Here is a 20,865-nt window from a genome sequence, read left to right as displayed (position 1 = left end):
CACGGTACTGTTTCGGTTATTCACGTTTCGTTTATTGTTTTGTAGTGTTTCGGTTTATTTCATTAAAAACAACTATGGACACTTACCACACTGCGTTTTGGTTCAATCCCTGCTACACCTCTTCTTCAGACGAAGAGGAGGAAATCAGCCGTGACACGGAGGGAGTACTGTTAAGGACAGTGGTGTCTCTCTATCACAGGCGAAGGGTTTTTTATATGAAAAAAATGTTCTACAAGCAGTTGTTACAACAGCAAGAAAATAGCTTCAAGTGTTGTGTCCAATTACTGGTGGAGTCAACTAATAAAATAATGGATGACCTGACCAGAGAGGTCCAGGACCTGAAGAACAGTTTGCAATTCTCCCAGGGTCAACTCGATGAGTTGAAACAGGAGAACGGCAAGATGACACCAATCTGTAAGTCATTGAGAGAGGACGTCAGTTCTGCATGTGTCACGTTCGCTAGAATAAATGTTGGACCAAGGCACAGCGGATGTTGAGTTCCACATTATTTAATAGAAAGTGAAACTAAGCAAAGACAAAAAACAATTAACAATAAACTAACAACAAACCGTGACAACAGAGATGCTACGTGCACAAACTACAATATCCCATAAACACAGGTGGGAAAAACAGCTACTTAAATATGATCCCCAAGTAGAGACAACGATTACCAGCTGCCTCTAATTGGGAATCATACACAATCACCGACATTGAAAAACAAACTTAGAACCCCATATAGAAATAATAAACTAGACTAACCCCCCAGTCACACCCTGACCTTCTCTACCATAGAAAATAAGGACTCTCTATGGTCAGGACGTGACAGTACCATCCCCCAAAGGTGCGGACTCCGGCCGCAAAACCTGAAACCAAAAGGGAGGGTTAGGGAGTGGGTGTCTAGTGTCGGTGGCGGCTCTGGTGCAGGACGAAGTACACTCTCATCCCGCGGATCCGCCAGCATCGGAGGCGGCTCTGGTGCGGGACGAAGAACCCGCTCATCCCGCGGATCTGCTAGCATCGGAGGCGGCTCTGGTGCGGGACGAAGAACCCGCTCCGCTTGCAGATCCACCATCTTTGGTGGCGGCTCTGGTGCGGGCCGAAGAACCTGCTCATCCTGCGGATTCAGCCATGGACCCAGGCTGAACACTGTGCATAGACTGGACCTAGATGCTGAGGAAGGCTCCTGCATGGAGCGAGACTGGACACTGACCCTGGCCTGGACATTGGTTCAGAGGAAGACTCCTTGCCATGGAGAGGGACTGGACGCCATGTCTGGACTGGGCATCGGTGCAGAGGAAGACTCTTGCCATGGAGCTGGACTGGACTCCGTGTTTGGACTGGACATCGGTGCAGGGGAAGGCTCCTGCCATGGAGCTGGAGGTTCCGGACCGTTGACCACCTCAGAGGGTTCCGGACCGTGGACCACCTCAGGAGGTTCTGGACCGTGGACCACCTCAGGAGGTTCCGGACCGTGGACCACCTCAGGAGGTTCTGGACCGTGGACCATCTCAGGAGGTTCCTGGCTGTGGACCGTCTCAGGAGGTTCTGGACTGTGGACCGTATTTGGAGGTTCCGGACTGTGGACCGTCGTTGGAGGTTCCGGACTGTGGACCGTCGTTGGAGGTTCTGGGCTGTGGAACTGTCGCCGGAAGCTCTGGACTGGGAAATGTCGCCGGAAGCTCTGGACTGGGAACTGTTGCCGGAAGTTCTGGACTGGGAACTGTCGCCGGAAGCTCTGGACTGGGAACTGTTGCCGGAAGCTCTGGGCTGGGAACTGTCGCCGGAAGCTCTGGACTGGGAACTGTTGCCGGAAGCTCTGGGCTGGGAACTGTCGCCGGAAGCTCTGGACTGGGAACTGTCGCCGGAAGCTCTGGACTGGGAACTGTTGCCGGAAGTTCTGGACTGGGAACTGTCACCGGAAGCTCTGGACTGGGAACTGTTGCCGGAAGCTCTGGGCTGGGAACTGTCGCCGGAAGCTCTGGACTGGGAACCGTCGCCGGAAGCTCTGGACTGGGAACTGTTGCCGGAAGCTCTGGGCTGGGAACTGTCGCCGGAAGCTCTGGACTGGGAACCGACGCCGGAAGCTCTGGACTGGGAACCGTCGCCAGAAACTCTGGACTGGGAACTGTCGCCGGAAGCTCTGGACTGGGAACTGTCGCCGGAAGCTCTGGACTGGGGATCGTCGCAGAAAGCCTGGTGCGTGTAGCCGGCACTGGTGGTACCGGACTGGTGACAAACGCACCTCAAGGCGAGCGCGGGGAGAAGGAACAGGACGTACTGGGTTGTGAAGGCGCACCGGAGACCTGGTGCGTATAGCCTGCATCAATGGTACCGGTTCGATGACACACCTCACACGGCAAGTGCGAGGAGCTAGCACAGGACGCACTGGGCTGTGGAGGAAAACTGAAGACCTGGTGCGTAGAACCGGCACAAATTGTACCGGAACGATGACACACTTCGCATGGTGCGAGGAGCTAGCATAGGACGTACTAGGCTGTGGGGGCGTACATCTGGGCGAGGACGAGGAGCAGGCACAGGACGTAGGGGACTGGGGAGGCGCACTGGGACCAGCATGTAATTCTATGAATCTTACCGAGTTGATTAACTCACCCACTCGCCCAACTCTTAAATGCCCAGATAAATCTACCCTGATTGATTTGATATTGACAAATGTTCCACATAAATATTCTGCGGTTGGTGTTTTTTGTAATGATTTAAGTGACCATTGTGCTATTGTTGCTGTTAGAAATACTAAGGTTCCAAAGACAAACCCACGTTTTATTCGTAAGAGAAATCTGCAGTGTTTTAATGAGCAGGCTTTCTTTCATGATTTGTTTTATTTTGACGGGAGTAAGATTGAGTTTATCCCTGATGTGGAAACTGCCTGGAAATTCTTTCATGGTGTTTTTTTCCAAATAGTAAACAAACATGCCCCATTCCGCAGGTTCAGGGTTAAAGGCCGGGATAATCCATGGTTTTCTTCTGAGCTGTCTTGTATTATTCACGACAGTAATCTAGCCTGGGCTAAAGCAAGGAAATCATGTTCTGATGCTGATTGGCTTATTTTTAGGCAGTTAAGAAACAATTGTTATTTTCTTCTCAGGAAGGCCAAGTCTGAGTATTTTATGTCTGTTACCACTGATAACCTGAATGACCCTAGAAAGTTTTGGAAGGCTATTAAGCCTATGTCTGGTAACAGTAATGTTAATGAATTACCGTCATGTGTTTTGAAGGACTCTGTTGCTGTATATGACAAAACTGAAATGCTGAATTGTTTCAATGAGCACTTTGTTTCATCTGGTAGGCTGTTTGATTCAGTGTCCTCTGTCTCTGTACAACCCTGTGTGGATGAACCAGTGAGAGCTGGTCAAACTTTCAGCTTTTTGTCATTCTCAGTGCAGGTGGTACATAGCCCTGAAATCCTTAGAACAGATAAAGCCTGCAGGTCCTGATCTTTTGGATCCCTGCTTTTTAAATCTGGCAGCTGATTTCATAGCTGAACCACTTACATCTCTGTTCAATCTAACCCTGGAATGTAATGAAATTCCAAAGATCTGGAAATCAGCATTTGTCCAACCACTTTTAAAAGGGGAAGATCCAACTCTTTTAAATAATTATAGGCCAATCTCAAAGCTGTCACACCTGGTGAAAATACTTGAAACCCTTGTGAGTGAACAGCTAAAATAGTTTTTATTTACGAACTCTATTTTATCAATGTACTAATCGGGCTTCAGGAAGGAGTTTTAAAGGAGATCACTGAAGCACTGTCTCACTTTTTATTGATCTCCCTAAGGCTTTTGATACAGTTGATCATGCTATACTAAGGCAGAGATTGTCGAGTGTAGGTCTTTCAGAGCATGCAGTTGCATGGTTTGCTAACTATCTGTCTTATAGAACTCAGTGCCCTCAATTTGATGGGCTTATGTCTGTTAAATTGTCTGTCTTTAATGGTGTGCCCCAAGGCTCTGTACGTGGTCCTCTCTTATTCACTATTTATATAAATTATTTAGACAAAAATGTCCAAAATACGCAACTTCATTTTTATGCTGATGATACTGTTATTTACTGTTGTGCCTCGTCTCTTACAAAAGCTTTTCAGAACTTGCAAACTGCTTTTTATACTGTTCAACATACCTTGTGTCAATTGAAGCTTTTCCTCAATACTGACAAAACTAATCTAATGGTGTTTTCTAAAGCAAGAAATAGACCTCTGAACCTTTCACCTATTACTACCTGCCAGGGCAAGGAGATTGAGGTTGTAACCTCATATAAATAAATATAATTTTAATGGATGACGGCCTCTCTTTTAAATTGCATATTCAACAAAAACTGAAGTTGAAATTGGGATTTAATTTTAGGAACATGGGCTGTTTTTCTTTTGAAGCCAGAAGGAGGCTAGTATCATCTCCATTTATGCCTTTACTAGACTAAGGGGATATTTTATATATGAATGCTTCCGCTCAGTGTTTGAGATCAATTGACACCCTTTACCATGGCACTTTGAGATTTATTTTAAACTGCAAAACCCTTACGCACCACTGCACTTTGTATACCAGGGCTGGTATATTTTTATTTACAAAGCCATTTTGGGTTTACTACCTTTTTATTTTGTTATTTTTATTGTTCAGAAATGTGGTGGGTAATCTTTTCGTTCGCTGGACTTTATCCTACTGTTCCGAATGTCCGAACTGAATTTGGTAAAAGGGCTTTTATGTACTCTGCGCCATCGTCTTGGAACACCTTACAAAATACTTTTAAACTGGAAGAACTTGTCCCGATTGGTATTTTTAAATCACTGATGAATGATCTTGAGACTGATTCCCTGACCTGTCAATGTTGTTAATTTGCTGTTTTTGATTTGGTTATACTCTTGTGAATTCTATGGTTTTTACTAGATTACTTGTAGTTTTTCATGTTATTTGTCTGTAATGTTTGTAATGACTTGGTGCTGCCTATCTTGGCCAGGACACTCTTGAAAAAGAGATTTTAAATCTCAATGAGCCCTTCCTGGTTAAATAAAGGTTAAATGAAATAAATACTCCTCGCTAACTCCATTCTCCGTTATCCCTCTTCGCACTGTTCCATTGACTCCTAGGCGGGTTCTGGCACTCGACCGACCACCTCTCTACCTCCTCCCATGTTGTCACTGGTTCACACCTCTGCTCCGCCGACCACACCGTGTACCACCCCGTGTTCCCCCTGTCTTTTGGGCTTTCCTTGTGGCCACAAATCCCGGCATCGTCTCTGTTCTCCCTTCTCTCCTTGCGTCTCCCGCCATGGAAGGTGATCCTGTCCTGTCAGGATTTCTTCCCAAGTCCAGGATCCCTTCCCGTCCAGAATCTCCTCCCAAGTCCATGTTACCCTCTCCTCCTGGGCACGCTGCATGGTCCTGTTGTGACGGGATATTCTGTTACGTTCGCTAGAATAAATGTCGGACCAAGGCACAGCAGATGTTGAGTTCCACATTATTTAATAGAAAGTGAAACTGAGCAAAGACAAAAACAAATAAAAAATAAACTAACAACGAACCGTGACAACAGAGATGCTATGTGCACTAACTCAAAACAATACCCCATAAACACAGGTGGAAAAACAGCTACTTAAATATGATCCCCAATTAGAGACAACGATTACCAGCTGCCTCTAATTGGGAATCATACACAATAACCGACATAGAAACACAAATCTAGAACCCCACATAGAAATAATAAACTAGTGTCATGTCTTTGGCTATGCCGGATTAAGTGATATGACATGCTATTCTATAAAATAATTTATACCGAGTCCTTTGAAGAATGTCTCTGCTGGTAAATTGGATACGTTGTAGTAACGTTGTTGTGTGGTAGACGGGATACTCTGTCTGTTCCTTCCTAACCCTCGTTTGCAGCGGCTGTTGCCAACTCAACGGCTAGGAGGTATCACTTCTGTAGTGAATATGAGTTCAAAGTTCATACCATTTGCAACCAAAGTTCACTCTGATGTTGGCTTTTTTCTGTAGTTATTATCTGAACCATTCTGACATAGGACCGTCGTCCTCACGTCCTCGGAACAGGAGGTTATATTGTCGTCAAGGGCTTATATAGGAAGGGAGAGGGCATGTTTGAAAAGTTTTATAGCCCATGTCCCTTCACAGGAGCGGGCCACTGATTGTGCAGAGCCCTATCTTATGAAAACCCAAATGTCACATTTAAGAAGCTAAAATCACATTTCATCCCATCACGAATAATTTCATATTCAAACATTTAAATTGAACAACAGTTCCATGTGAATCTGATAATTCTGATGTGTAGACTTTCCACTCTAGAGTTTATGTCATCTTATCATTGATGAGAATGTCTCAGATGACAACCGAACTGACATCATATTCATTAAGTACCACCGCATATGTTCAATTGGTCGGATTACCAGAATATAGTTAATTTCCCCCCACCTTCTGATGTTCCCAGAATCTCTATGTTAACCAAGGGTTTTGCAAATGTAACATCAGTAGGGTAGAGAGAGGAAAGAGGGGGGAAAGAGGTATTTATGACTGTCATAAACCTACTCCCAGGCCAATGTCATGACACTAGACTAACCCCCCAGTCATGCCCTGACCTACTCTAACCATAGAAAATAAGGACTCTCTATGGTCAGGACGTGACAGCATGTGAATCTATGATATAAATGATGGAGAAATCTGACTATTTTGAACAACATTGCTGTGGACAGAATTGCAGAATCTCCACATGGATGGAGTCTGAGGACAAAGTGAGGGAAATTATCTCTGAGAAACTGAAGAGGTGGAGCACTCCCACAGGACTGGTAAACCCACCACCGGCCTAGGTGACAGGCCCAGGCTGACAGTGGTCAAGTTCCTGAGGTTCAAGGACAAGGTAGCGGAACGTACATCTTCCTCAACGAGGACTATCCTGAAACTGTGCTCCAAAAGAGGAAAGAACTCACCAGTGAAAGCTTCCAGAGCGCTTGGGGACATTGCTTACATCTGCTATGACAGCCTCATTGTCCACCCTCCCTCCCAAAAGCCAGGAAGGGATGAGAGAGCCAAGCCTATGGGTTCGTAGCTTCAACCCCAAAGCACACACACACACTTACGCACACTTACAACTGATTAATGGACTGCTGAATGTTTGTTTTTTTATCTTTCCTGGTTTGCTCTTTACCATATTACGTCAATCTCTGAGAAGCTTCAAAGGAAAGGGCTAAAAATAGCCCATAGTAATATACAGTATGTAGCCTTAGAAATAAGGTTCATGCAATCAATAACTTGCTAACATCAGATAACATTAGTTCTTTAACCATTTCTGAGACTCATTTACATAATCCCTTTGATGATACAGCAGAAGCAATACAAGGATATAACATCTAAAGAAGAGACAGTAGTGCTTATGGGGGAGGTGTTTCTGTATATATTCAGAGCCATATCCCTGTAATGCTTAGAGAAGATCTCATGTCAAGCATTATCAAATTGTTGTGGTTGCATGTTCACCTGCCTGATCTAAAGCCTATTATTTTGGGGTGCTGCCATAGGCCACCAAATGCTCAACAGTCAGTATTTAAATAATGTGTGTGAAATGCTTGATAGTATATGTGATGTAAACAGAGAGGTCTACTTTCTAGCTGTCCGCTCAAGAGGAAGCTTCTCACTGTAACCAGTGCCTGTAATCTGGACCAGGTTGTTAATCAACCTACAGTTAAAGTCAGAAGTTTACATACACCTTAGCCAAATACATTTAAACTCAGTTTTTCACAATTCCTGACAATTAATCCTAGTAAACTATTCCCATTTTAGGTCAGTTATGATCATCACTTTATTTTAAGAATGTCAGAATAATAGGAGAGATCATTTTATTTCAGCTTTTATTTCTTTCATCACATTCCCAGTGGGTCAGATGTTTACATACACTCAATTAGTATTTGGTAGCATTGCCTTTAAATTGTTTACCTTGGGTCAAAAGTTTCAGGGAGCCTTCCACAACCTTCCCACAATAAATTAATTTTGGCCCATTCCTCCTGAGAGAGCTGGTGTAACTGAGTCAGGTTTGTAGGCCTCCTTGCACGCACACTCTTTTTCAGTTCTGCCCACACATTTTCTATAGGATTGAGGTCAGGGCTTTGTGATGGACACTCCAATACCTTGACTTTGTTGTCCTTAAGCCATTTTGCGACGGCTTTGTAAGTATGCTTGTGGTCAATGTTAATTTGGAAGACCCATTTGCGACCAAGATTTAACTTCCTGACTGATGTCTTGAGATGTTGCTTCAGTATATCCACATCATTTTCCTGCTTCATGATGCCATCTATTTTGTGAAGTGCACCAGTCCCTCCTGCAGCAAACACCCCCACAACATGATGCTGCCACCCCGTGCTGAACAGTTGGAATGGTGTTCTTCTGCTTGCAAGCCTCCCCCTTTCTCCTCCAAACATAACGATGGTCATTATGGCCAAACAGTTATATTTTTGTTTCATCAGACCAGAGGACATTTCTCAAAAAAGTAAAATCTTTGTCCCAATGTGCAGTTGCAAACCGTAGTCTGGCTTTTTTTTTTTTTGGTTTTGGAGCAGTGGCTTCTTCCTTGCTGAGCGGCCTTTCAGGTAATGTTGACATAGGACTGGTTTTAGAGTGGCTATAGAAACTTTTGTACCTGTTTCCTCCAGCATCATCACAAGGTCCTTTGCTGTTGTTCTGGGATTGATTTGCACTTTTCGCACCAAAGTACATTCATCTCTAGGAGACAGAATCATCTCCTTCCTGAGCGGTAGGACGGCTGCGTGGTCCCATGGTGTTTATACTTGCGTACTATTGTCTGTACAGATGAGCGTGGTACCTTCAGGCATTTGGAAATTGCTCCCAAGGATGAACCAGACTTGTGGAGGTCTATAATGTTTTGTCTGATCTCTTGGCTGATTTCTTTTGATTTTCCCATGATGTCAAGCAAAGGGGCACAGCGTTTGAAGGTAGGCCTTGAAATACATCCTCAGGTAAACCTCCAATTGACTCAAATTATGTCAATTAGCCTATCAGAAGCTTCTAAAGCCATGACAACATTTTCTGGAATTTTCCAAGCTGTATAAAGGCACAGTCAATTTAGTGCATGTAAACCTCTGACCCACTGGAATTGTGATACAGTGAATTATAAGTGAAATAATCTGTCTGTTAACAATTGTTGGAAAAATCCCTTCTGTCGTGCACAAAGTAGATGTCCTAACCGACTTGCTAAAACTATAGATTGTTAACAAGAAATCTGTGGAGTGGTTGAAAAACTAATTTTAATGACTCCAACCCAAGTGTATGTCAACTTCCGACTTCAACTGTACCAGGTTGTTTACAAACACTACAGGAACAAGATCATCCATGTGTATTGATCACATTTTTACTAATACTGTAAAACTTTGTTCTAAAACTGTTTCCATACCCATTGGATACAGTGATCACAATATAGTGGCTATATCCAGGAAAGCCAAAGTTCCCAAAAATATTTTCCTGTGACTCTTATAGGGATGATGTTAAACATATTTGTTGGTCTGATGCTAGTAATAAGGAGCATCTAGACACTGCACTTTGTGAATTTATGATATTGCTTCTTTCAATTATTGATAGACATGCACCTGTTAATATACTGGCTGTTAGAACTGTTAAGGCTCCATGGATTGATGAGGAATTGAACAATTGTATGGCTGCACATCTTACTGCAAATTGAGAAATTATGTGACAACAAAAAGAAAAAGAAACTGTATTTTGAAGCCAACATCAATGATATAAAGAATGAGGGAAAAACCATTTTGGAGTACTTTAAATTAAATTATGGGCAGAAAGACAAATTTAACTCCATCGTTCATAGAATCAGATGGCTTATTTAAATCATTACTTAATTGGCAAAGTGGACAAACTTAGGCAGGAAATGTCAACAACGAATAATGAGCGATCATATTAATGCATAAAAATTAAATTAAATTAAAGATAGGCATTATAAGTCTGAATTTTGTAAAGTTAGTGTGGGAAAGGTGGATAAATTGATATTGATCAAGAATGACGAACCTGGCATTGACAACTTAGATGGAAAGCTACTGAGGATGGTAGCTGACTCTATAGCTACTCCTCTCTATCATATCTTTAATCTGAGCCTGGAGGAAAGTGTTTGTCCTCAGGCCTGGAGGGAAGCCAGGAAGTCATTCCGCTACCCAAAGCGGCCTTTACTGATTTTAACAGCAGACCTATTCACTTGCTAACAGCTCTTAGCAAACTGTTGGAAAAAATGTGATTAACCAAATACAATGCTATTTCTCGATAAACAAATTAACAACAGACTTTCATCATGCTTATAGAGAAGGGCACTCAACATGTACTGCACTGACACATATGACTGATGATTGGTTGAAAGAAATTGATAATAAGAGGATGGTGGGAGCTGTACTGTTAGATTTCAGTGCAGCCTTTGAAATTATTGACCATAGCCCGTTGTTGAGAAGAATTACACTACCAGTCAAAAGTTTTAGAACACTGACTCATTCAAGGGTTTTTCTTTACTTGTACTATTTTCTACATTGTATAATAATAGTGAAGACATCAAACTATGAAATAACACATATGGAATCATGTAGTAACCAAAAAAGTGTTAAACAAATCAAAAGATATGTTATATTTTAGATTCTTCAAATAGCCACCCCTTTTCTTGATGACAGCTTTGCACACGTTTGATTGGAGTCCACCTGTGGTAAATTAAATTGATCGGACATGATTAGGAAAGGCACACACCTGTCTATATAAGGTTCCACAGTTGACAGTGCATATCAGAGCAAAAACCAAGTCATAAGGTTGAAGGAATTGTACGTAGAGCTCCGAGACAGGATTGTGTCAAGGCACAGATCTGAGGAGGGTTACCTATTTATTTATGCAACATTGAAGGTCCCCAAGAACAAAGTGGCCTCAATCATTCTTAAATGGAAGAAGTTTGTAACCACCAAGACTCTTCTTAGAGCTGGCCGCCAGCCGAACTGAGCAATCAGGGGAGAAGGGCCTTGGTCAGGGAGGTGACCAAGATCCCGATGGTCACTCTGACAGAGCTCCAGAGTTCCTCTGTGGAGTTTTGAGAACATTCCAGAAGGACAACCATTTCTGAATCACTGAGTGCCCAGACGGAAGCCACTCCTCAGTAAAAGGCACATGACAGCCTGCTTGGAGTTTGCCAAAAAGGCACATAAAGGACTCTCAGACCATGAGAAACAAGATTCTCTGGTCTGATGAAACCAAGATTGAACTCTTTGGCCTGAATGCCAAGCGTCACCTCCGGTGGAAACCTGTCACCATCTCTACAGTGAAGCATGGTGGTGGCAGCGTCATGCTGTGGGGATGTTTTTCAGCTGCAGGGACTGGGAGACTAGTCAGGTTTGAGGCTGAATGGGCAAGAAAAAATATTTAAGTGCCTTTGAACAGGGTATGGTAGTAGGTGCCAGGCGCAACGGTTTGTGTCAAGAACTGCAACGCTGTTGGGTTTTTCATGCTCAGCAGTTTCCCGAAAAGATATCCAGCCAACTTGACACAGCAGTGTTCCAACAGTTGTCTCAAGTTGGCTGGTTGGCTGGTACTCACAAAAAATCATTATTTAACCTGTCTCTTCTCCTTCATCTACACTGATTGAAGTGGGTTTTACAAGTGACTTCATTGGAGTCAATATAGGCCAGCATCCCTGTGGAATGCTTTCGACACCTTGTAAAGTCCACGCCCCGATGGAATTGAGGCTGTTCTGATTAAGGGTGTGTGTGTGTGCTTTCCTAGACCTCGACTAAGCAGGCAGCTCCCGGCCCTACTCACACTGCAGTGGGTGGTTCAGAGACACTTCATCCATAATAACAGTTCTCATCAGTGTGTGTTGCATTTCTGCCATGCTCACTAGTATGCCAGAAGTGCATGTTTTCTGAGTCACAGATTTCTCAAGGTGCCATTCACTATGTTCTCATTAGTCAAAGCTTTTCAATGAAAACAAAGCATCATTCTGCTTTGTTCAGCGAAAAAAGTCACATGCTAGTTGAGTTTCCATTGTATTGATGTTGCTACTCGAGGTGCCAAAGATATCAGAGAGGATTTGATGATATGCTGAAATGTTTAACTTGATCTTCTTAAATCATCCCGTTGTTTTGCTCCTCTTGCTCGTCTGCCCGTCTTCACATTTGACCTACCAGAATGCGTTACCCCTCATCCATTAACTGGGCTTGTCGTCGATTGATGGAAATATCTCAAACAACTATCAAACTGGACCTAGATAACGATATGAACTTCTTCAAAAATACTGTCTCTCAACCTAAGAATTGAAATTGTGCCAAAAGGGGAAAAGAAAACCTAATGTTCAGTTGAAGCACATCAAACTTTAAATTAAATGGCTTTTATGTCACATAGCCCTCTCCTTTAGGGACTTGTAGATATTTCACAAAATATTTTACCGATTGAGCATTTAAAACTTTATGGTAGGTGGTTATTTATGAGACGGTTGGAAATCCTTTTTCTTAAGGTTAGAATTTTTATTTTTTTCCACAGAAGCCTATATAACCTTGTGTTTTTCTCTCCCCTTCCCCAACTTGGGCTGGCAGGTAGCCTAGCGGTTAGAGCGTAGAGGCGGCAGGTAGCCTAGTGGTTAGAGCGTAGAGGCGGCAGGTAGCCTAGTGGTTAGAGCATTGGGCCAGTAATCAAAAGGTTGCTAGATCAAACCCCCAACTGACAAGGTAAAAATAGGTTGTTCTGCGCCCTGAACAAGGCAGTTAACCCACTGTTCCTAGGCCATCATTGTAAATAAGAATTTGTTCTTAACTGACTTGCCTAGTTAAATAAACAAAAAAAGTTTTCTCCCATCCCCCAACTTCAGTGTTTGTTGGCCTGGAGAAGATAGCAGTTCAGTGGAGACAGACAGACAGCCGAAACAGCATGGGGAAATCACAATACCGCAGTCATTCACAAACCAGGTTCTTTCTCACCCAACACACATTTGTACTTATTAAACCCTCTCCTCTCAAAATCATTACAGGAAAACAGAACCCGGAAGTCAGACCTTGTTTATCTTACTATTCCATTAGAATTTTACATCATACGGCGAGAGGAATCAACATCTGTTGGGTTTGTGCAAAACAGGGTAACGTTTTGATTTGAAAGGTTGTCATGGAAACCACTTCGCCCAATCCTGCAGCAGTGGTTGGATGGGAAGGTGAGGGGAAATGTCTAATTGCCCTGTGCTCTGACCCTAATAACAGTCAGTCACAATTCGTGTCAATGTGACCTTCGGCATCGTTATATTGTACAGTAGGAAATGGAGCAGGACACGACTCAATCTAGGAGTAATTCTCGCTTCATTGTCACCCACGGAGCGTTCTATTCAGCAGAGAGGACAAAATGTAACCTTGGTCATTACAAATTGTTTGGTTGTTACCTTAGTCTATACAGAGCCAATCTGGATGTAGATACAATAGCAATTTACGAGTGAGGTTGGTGTTATCTATTCTCATCATGTTTCCTCATCTCATGGTTTACGCAAGGAACGGCTGACTCAGGTTTGATTAAAATGACGGTGCATGAGCCATTTGTCAATCTGATGTCAAGAGATAAAAGTTTTCATTGTTCCCTTGGGAGTGTAATATATAAATAAATCCACTGAAAAACACAGTTTAGCTACAAATTGACAAGAATATCACAAGTGAGGGAGATAGATTACATCTGCATGTCAGAATACAATCTTTCGATATTCATCTATAAACCCAGTGGTATTCTGGATTTGTCATATATGGGGGATTCCAAGGCAGCGGGAGTGGAAAGTATTTTGGGGTATCAGGTTGTTTTGGCAACTTTCACAAAAAAAAATAATTGGGAGGAAGGATGTTTGAAAAGCTTTTAAGATTTGTATGACAAATCAATTTTGAGAAAATCGTGATGAAAGTGGACACTTTAGGCCCTTTTTATATACAGTACATGCCTCCTGTAAGACCATGTGATCTTTGAACTGTACATGAAACAGACAACATCTTGGTGTCCAGAGTCCTTATAGTGTGCTCTAAAATATGGACTACAGTGCCTTGCGAAAGTATTCGGCCCCCTTGAACTTTGCGACCTTTTGCCACATTTCAGGCTTCAAACATAAAGATATAAAACTGTATTTTTTTGTGAAGAATCAACAACAAGTGGGACACAATCATGAAGTGGAATGACATTTATTGGATATTTCAAACTTTTTTAACAAATCAAAAACTGACAAATTGGGCGTGCAAAATTATTCAGCCCCCTTAAGTTAATACTTTGTAGCGCCACCTTTTGCTGCGATTACAGCTGTAAGTCGCTTGGGGTATGTCTCTATCAGTTTTGCACATCGAGAGACTGACATTTTTTCCCATTCCTCCTTGCAAAATAGCTCGAGCTCAGTGAGGTTGGATGGAGAGCATTTGTGAACAGCAGTTTTCAGTTCTTTCCACAGATTCTCGATTGGATTCAGGTCTGGACTTTGACTTGGCCATTCTAACACCTGGATATGTTTATTTTTGAACCATTCCATTGTAGATTTTGCTTTATGTTTTGGATCATTGTCTTGTTGGAAGACAAATCTCCGTCCCAGTCTCAGGTCTTTTGCAGACTCCATCAGGTTTTCTTCCAGAATGGTCCTGTATTTGGCTCCATCCATCTTCCCATCAATTTTAACCATCTTCCCTGTCCCTGCTGAAGAAAAGCAGGCCCAAACCATGATGCTGCCACCACCATGTTTGACAGTGGGCATGGTGTGTTCAGGGTAATGAGCTGTGTTGCTTTTACGCCAAACATAACGTTTTGCATTGTTGCCAAAAAGTTCAATTTTGGTTTCATCTGACCAGAGCACCTTCTTTAAACGACACTTTTTTATGGATATCTTTAAGAAATGGCTTTCTTCTTGCCACTCTTCCATAAAGGCCAGATTTGTGCAATATACGACTGATTGTTGTCCTATGGACAGAGTCTCCCACCTCAGCTGTAGATCTCTGCAGTTCATCCAGAGTGATCATGGGCCTCTTGGCTGCATCTCTGATCAGTCTTCTCCTTGTATGAGCTGAAAGTTTAGAGGGACGGCCAGGTCTTGGTAGATTTGCAGTGGTCTGATACTCCTTCCATTTCAATATTATCGCTTGCACAGTGCTCCTTGGGATGTTTAAAGCTTGGGAAATCTTTTTGTATCCAAATCCGGCTTTAAACTTCTTCACAACAGTATCACAGTGCAGGTGCATTTATACGGAGACTTGATTACACACAGGTGGATTGTATTTATCATCATTAGTCATTTAGGTCAACATTGGATCATTCAGAGATCCTCACTGAACTTCTGGAGAGAATTTGCTGCACTGAAAGTAAAGGGGCTGAATAATTTTGCACACCCAATTTTTCAGTTTTTGATTTGTTAAAAAAGTTTGAAATATCCAATAAATGTCGTTCCACTTCATGATTGTGTCCCACTTGTTGTTGATTCTTCGCAAAAAAAATACAGTTTTATATCTTTATGTTTGAAGCCTGAAATGTGGCAAAAGGTCGCAAAGTTCAAGGTGGCCGAATACTTTCGCAAGGCACTGTATGTCTTGATTATTAAATACAATTTCCCACAATAATTTATTAAAAATTAACCCTTTACCCTTTACCTTTACCTTTTCCCTTGTGGGAATTGGTCTATATGAATAGGGCTACATTGAAATGTTTCTTCCAGAAGAACTATGGAAAGCATATGCATACCCATGTTAGCAATCAAAAGATAAAGGTTTGGAGATTACCGCAATGAATGTTATTTTTACTGTGCTTTTCGACACATTTGTATATTACTAAATCTGAAAATACTCTGGATACATTCAGTAACATGCTAAGAATATTCTTGGGAAATTTGGGGTAGATGGAACACAAGACAATAAAATGACAATGGTTTGAGTGAGAGGTCTAACTGGAGTCTCCAAGTGGTCACACAACTCTCCAGAGTGTGCACAGTTACTGTGTAATTTCAATGCAATTTTATGACTCAAAGAAGAGTCTTCAACTGTAAGGTGCTATTTTTTCTTAGCTGTGCCATTGAGGAACTAGAGCAAGCACACTTGAAATTGTTTTATTTTGAAAGCAGCCCTGCATCCCCACTTTTACACAATGTTTGCACATTCCAAAAATGGTCCATTATAAATCGCAATCAGCGTGTGGACATCATTTGAAAGCATGTTCTATTGCCAACATGGAAGTTACAAGATATGATCTCACAGTGTTAGGCAATTCAGAGAAGCAGATCGTCATTTTAGTGCGCATAGAATAGTCACGACTCGTGCATTCAGATGTGTGTTCCCGCCAAATTTCTCACAATACAACAAACATAGACTCATTCTGTTCAGAACAACCCACGCTGTGTCATATTGTAACTGTACATCAAACACAGTGATCATAAACGTTGACATTGTACTGTATATGACCTGAGTTTTATGATATGGACATGTGAAGTGCACATTTGGACTGATGGATGTTTGGCTTGCTTGTGTAACAGTATAACTTTAGACCGTCCCCTCGCCCATACCCGGGCGCGAACCAGGGACCCTCTGCACACATCAACAACAGTCACCCACGAAGCATCGTTAACCATCGCTCCACAAAAGCCACGGCCGTCACGTGACGTCACCGATTGAAACGCTATTTAGTGCGCACCACCGCTAACTAGCTAGCTGTTTCACATCCGTTACACTTGTATGACATCAAAGCAGTATTTATTGTAGTCCTTAACATTTCATCTTTCAAAATAATCATCTTTATTTACAGCATTTCCCTCACTCAGACAACAAATAATGTGCAAAAGTTGCCCATTAGCAGGAGGGAGGGAGGCATCTTGTCACAAGCGGTGTTCAAGTTCAGAACAGCTGTCAGTCAAAACCAATACTGTGCTATGAAGCGGTTGTTTTAAGAAGTACTGTTTGTAAAAACACAGTGAATGGGAAAGTGGATTCAAAGGGAACTCTTAATCCTAAAGAAGGGCTGTGATTTGTTATTAATTTATTCAACATGATTATAATTTTTTTTGTCTCATCAACAATGTCTAATATTTTAGACATTGTTCGTAACAACATACTCTTCAAATACGTCAGAGTGGGCCCTCTGGTACTTTTAAATGATATGACACATTTTATATGGAAATTGACATTACACGTCGTTATCTGGTAAAAGATGATACAAAGAAAAAAACAATGCATTTCTGTTCAAAATGTTGTATCAGGACTGCCCGAATGTACCTCATTTGTTTATTAATAACTTTTCATGATCAGAATTGTGCACTCTCCTCAAACAATCGCTTGGTATTCTTTCACTGTAATAGCTACTGTAAATTGGACAGTGCAGTTAGATTAACAAGAATTTAAGCTTTCTGCCAATATCTTGTTGCTTACAACCTCACGCTAATTACATTAGCCTACGTTAGCTCAACCGTGCCATGGACGGGACACAGATCCTGAAGAAGTTTTAAACTCTTAGAGGTTAATGTGAAAATGTGTATTTTAGAATCTAGACATATGTTAGAGCACACGATAAGGAGGATAATGACACCAAGATGTTGTCTGTATCATGTACGGTTCACAGATCATAGGGTCATACAGGAGGCATGTATAGGTCTAAAAAGGGCCTACAATTGACCTTTTTTTCTCAAAAATACAGTAGTATTTTCAATTTTATTTGTGGAGTGTCTTTGTTAGAATTATGAAACCGAATGCATTTGTTTGGAACACGGTAACTGCTCCTTTTTAAAACAACAAAAAAAATCTAAATAAATACCCCAACCACCGGTCAAGACACGTGTTCAAATTATGAAAACATCAGTAGCCTAAACAACATTATAAGCGCCAAGTGGTCTTGATAAATAGTGAAACTTAGCACGAAATCAATAACGGCATTATGATGAATATACAGTGGGTATAGAAAGTCAAAATGTAATTTGTTGCCTAACAGCCTGAAATGAAAACACATAAAATTATTATTTTTCCGGCATTATATACACACAGCCCGCCCTGTTCTTCATTCACAATTGGTGATTACATAATAAGGCTTCCATCACTCATCAACTCACCCATTCTCCCCATTCATTTATTTAATATGTTGCTTTACAGTGCCTTAGGAAAGTATTCAGACCCCTTGACTTTTTACACATTTTGATACGTTACAGGCTTATTCTAAAGGATTTTAAAAAATATCCTAAGCAATCTACACAATCTACACAATCTACCCATAATGACAAAGTGATAAACAATTTTGTAGAAATGTTTTTAAATGTATTAAAAGTAAAGATATACAGTGGGGCAAAAAAGTATTTAGTCAGCCACCAATTGTGCAAGTTCTCCCACTTAAAAAGATGAGAGAGGACTGTAATTTTCATCATAGGTACACTTCAACTATGACAGACAAAATGAGAAGAAGAAAACAATCCAGAAAATCACATTGTAGGATTTTTTATGAATTTATGATTACAATGTGGAATGAATGAGACCGCCAAAGACCATCCAGAGTGAAATATGATTACAATGTGGAACGTCATAGGAATGAATGAGTCTGCCAAAGACCATCCAAAGTGAAATATGATTACAATGTGGAACGTCATAGGAATGAATGAGACTGCCAAAGACCATCCAGAGTGAAATATGATTGCAATGTGGAACGTCATAGGAATGAATGAGACTGCCAAAGCAACATCCCAGAGCTGATTAATAAGAGGCTTACAGAATGGATTTGGATATCAATACCAACCTATTGCTCAAACTGACATTAATTGACTTGTATTTAATTTATCTCCCACCCCTGAATTTCAAAACAATTATGACTATTGTGCGTCGGGGACTTGATGATGCATCTTTTGTCAAATCCTGCCACACAACAGGATGTTGAAAATGATTGGGTGAGGGGAGAAAGCATCTAGTAACCGTTTATTGTTTGAGGCTAAATCACAGGTTTGTCAGGTTTCGGGGTAAAAAATGACAGTCGCTGCAACCGCAATTACAAGAAGCTTTAATTTCTCAGGACTCCAAGATTGCTACTTTCTCTCACCCTGGCAGCGTAATTGATTTGATATGGGCACTGGCCAATGTAATCTTCCTTTAATTACGACCTGCTACTGGCAGAGAAAGAGCGTGAACCCCTGACTGACTGCTCTCCACCTCTTCTCTCATTCGTTTTCTCCTGCTTTCCTTTGACTTTCTCTTCCTCTCCTTTCACTTCCCCTTCTCCCTCTTCTTGGTCTCTCAATTCCTAATTTCCTCTCTTTCTCTCCTCTTTCCACCTCTCCTCTGTGATTTAGTCCCAGCACCATGAGGATGAGAAAAGAGCGCTGAGTCGAGAGATTATCGTCCTCAACAATCACCTCATGGAGGCCAAGATCACCATTGAAAAGCTCAGAGAGGACAATGTGAGTATATAGCCAGCCATTGCGCAAAATCCTTACTTCATGAGTTTTTGAAGGGATTCACTGAAAAAAACTAAACACCCAATTAGACCAAAGCCTGGTGATGGCCTTGCCTACCATGCCAACTCTAACATAAACATAAAAGTCTCGGTACATTTTCATCATCACAACTTCTTCATTCTTTAAATTGCTAGAGTAAGATGTACAGTAGTGACCCTCAAATCAATAGGGGCCTGATCAGAAAAACTAGCACAATTTGTCTCTGGGCGGATGAATTTGTTCGGTAATTGATAGTGTGTTCGTTCCTTTGATTGTGTTCTCCCTAAGTGGAGGCTTGCCTTGTGAGACCCTCAACTTTAAATGGAAGTCAACTTTTGGGTTGTCACAAGAGACTCGAGGGAGAAGAACAGATAAAGACTAGTAGTCAATTTGTAATATAATTTTTGAGGACACAATTCTTTGTTTGTCGAGCATTGGTGTGTACGCGAATGCCACACGCTGAAATTACTGTTTGGTCCCATTCTACTCTGATGTACAAATACCATGAAATTACATGGAATTTACATTTATTTGTACATTTAATATAACTGCAAAGCAATTATTGTAGTAACCCATTTTAAATAGATTTAGGTCACTTACTCCCATTACAATTAATACTGTTCTTAAGTTTGCATGGCACCCCAACCTATGACTAAACAACAGTGTCTATCTTTCCCATGCCAGGACCTGTACAGAAAGGACTGTAACCTGGCAGCACAGCTCCTACAGTGCTCCAAGTCACACCACAGAGCCCACAAGCTATCTGAGGTGAGTTCTGATCTGCTGTACACTCACTCACTGCTAACAAACAGCCCCGTCTCAAATGCTGTTCTGTCAGGCTCTTGATGGCCACTTAATTCTCCCCCTGTTGATTTGACCATACAACTGAGCACAACAGAGGACAAACTGTCTCCAACAACATCTAGTCCACACAAAGGGGAAGTAAGAAGTGAAGCATGAGCGAAAATCCTCATCAATTCTCTTAGAAATGCCTCACAGACATGGGACAATTTCTTCAACGTAATGTCAAGCATGTATGGGCCAAGTAGCAAAGCTGCTACGGAATGAAATTGAAGGAGTTACTGAAATACAATAAGATAACAGGGACCACAGAGGTTGTTATGACACATTCAGCTGTCAATAATAACACTCATATTTTCATACTGAAATAACAGTGATTGTTTTTTGAAAGCACATCCCTCTGAGTCAACTGAAAGTGAGACGCAGCAGTAGTAATGAATGTCAATGACCAATTCTCGGAGCATTGACGAATCTGTTAAAAAATGCAGCGGTGAATATAACTGAGCGCGATCAAAGGGATGCTGCATGATTCTCATTGGGACTTAACTCTGCTAATTACCAGCCAGATAAATTGATCGGTGTGCAGATGAGCCCCTCAGGAAAGCTGCTGAACACGGCATGTTGGAGGCGC

The 20,865-nt window shown here is 41.7% G+C and overlaps 1 protein-coding gene across 1 annotated transcript in view; it reads left to right on the top strand.

Moving 5' to 3' along the window:
- The window catches only part of LOC110498179 (brain-enriched guanylate kinase-associated protein-like), a 45,641-nt gene that overhangs the window by 18,714 nt on the left and 6,062 nt on the right, over positions 1-20,865 (top strand). Inside the window, exons 4-5 of the mRNA XM_036955168.2 lie at positions 19,290-19,397; positions 20,118-20,201. Coding sequence (XP_036811063.1) covers positions 19,290-19,397; positions 20,118-20,201 — 192 coding nt within the window. The remainder of the gene's footprint in view (positions 1-19,289; positions 19,398-20,117; positions 20,202-20,865) is intronic.

The sequence above is a fragment of the Oncorhynchus mykiss genome, chromosome 19 (assembly GCF_057628025.1).
Source record: "Oncorhynchus mykiss isolate SJ-2025 chromosome 19, ASM5762802v1, whole genome shotgun sequence".
NCBI classification, from domain to species: Eukaryota; Metazoa; Chordata; class Actinopteri; order Salmoniformes; family Salmonidae; genus Oncorhynchus; species Oncorhynchus mykiss.
The sequence above is the reverse complement of the archived record's forward strand: the minus strand, read 5'-3'. Positions and strand labels throughout refer to the sequence as shown.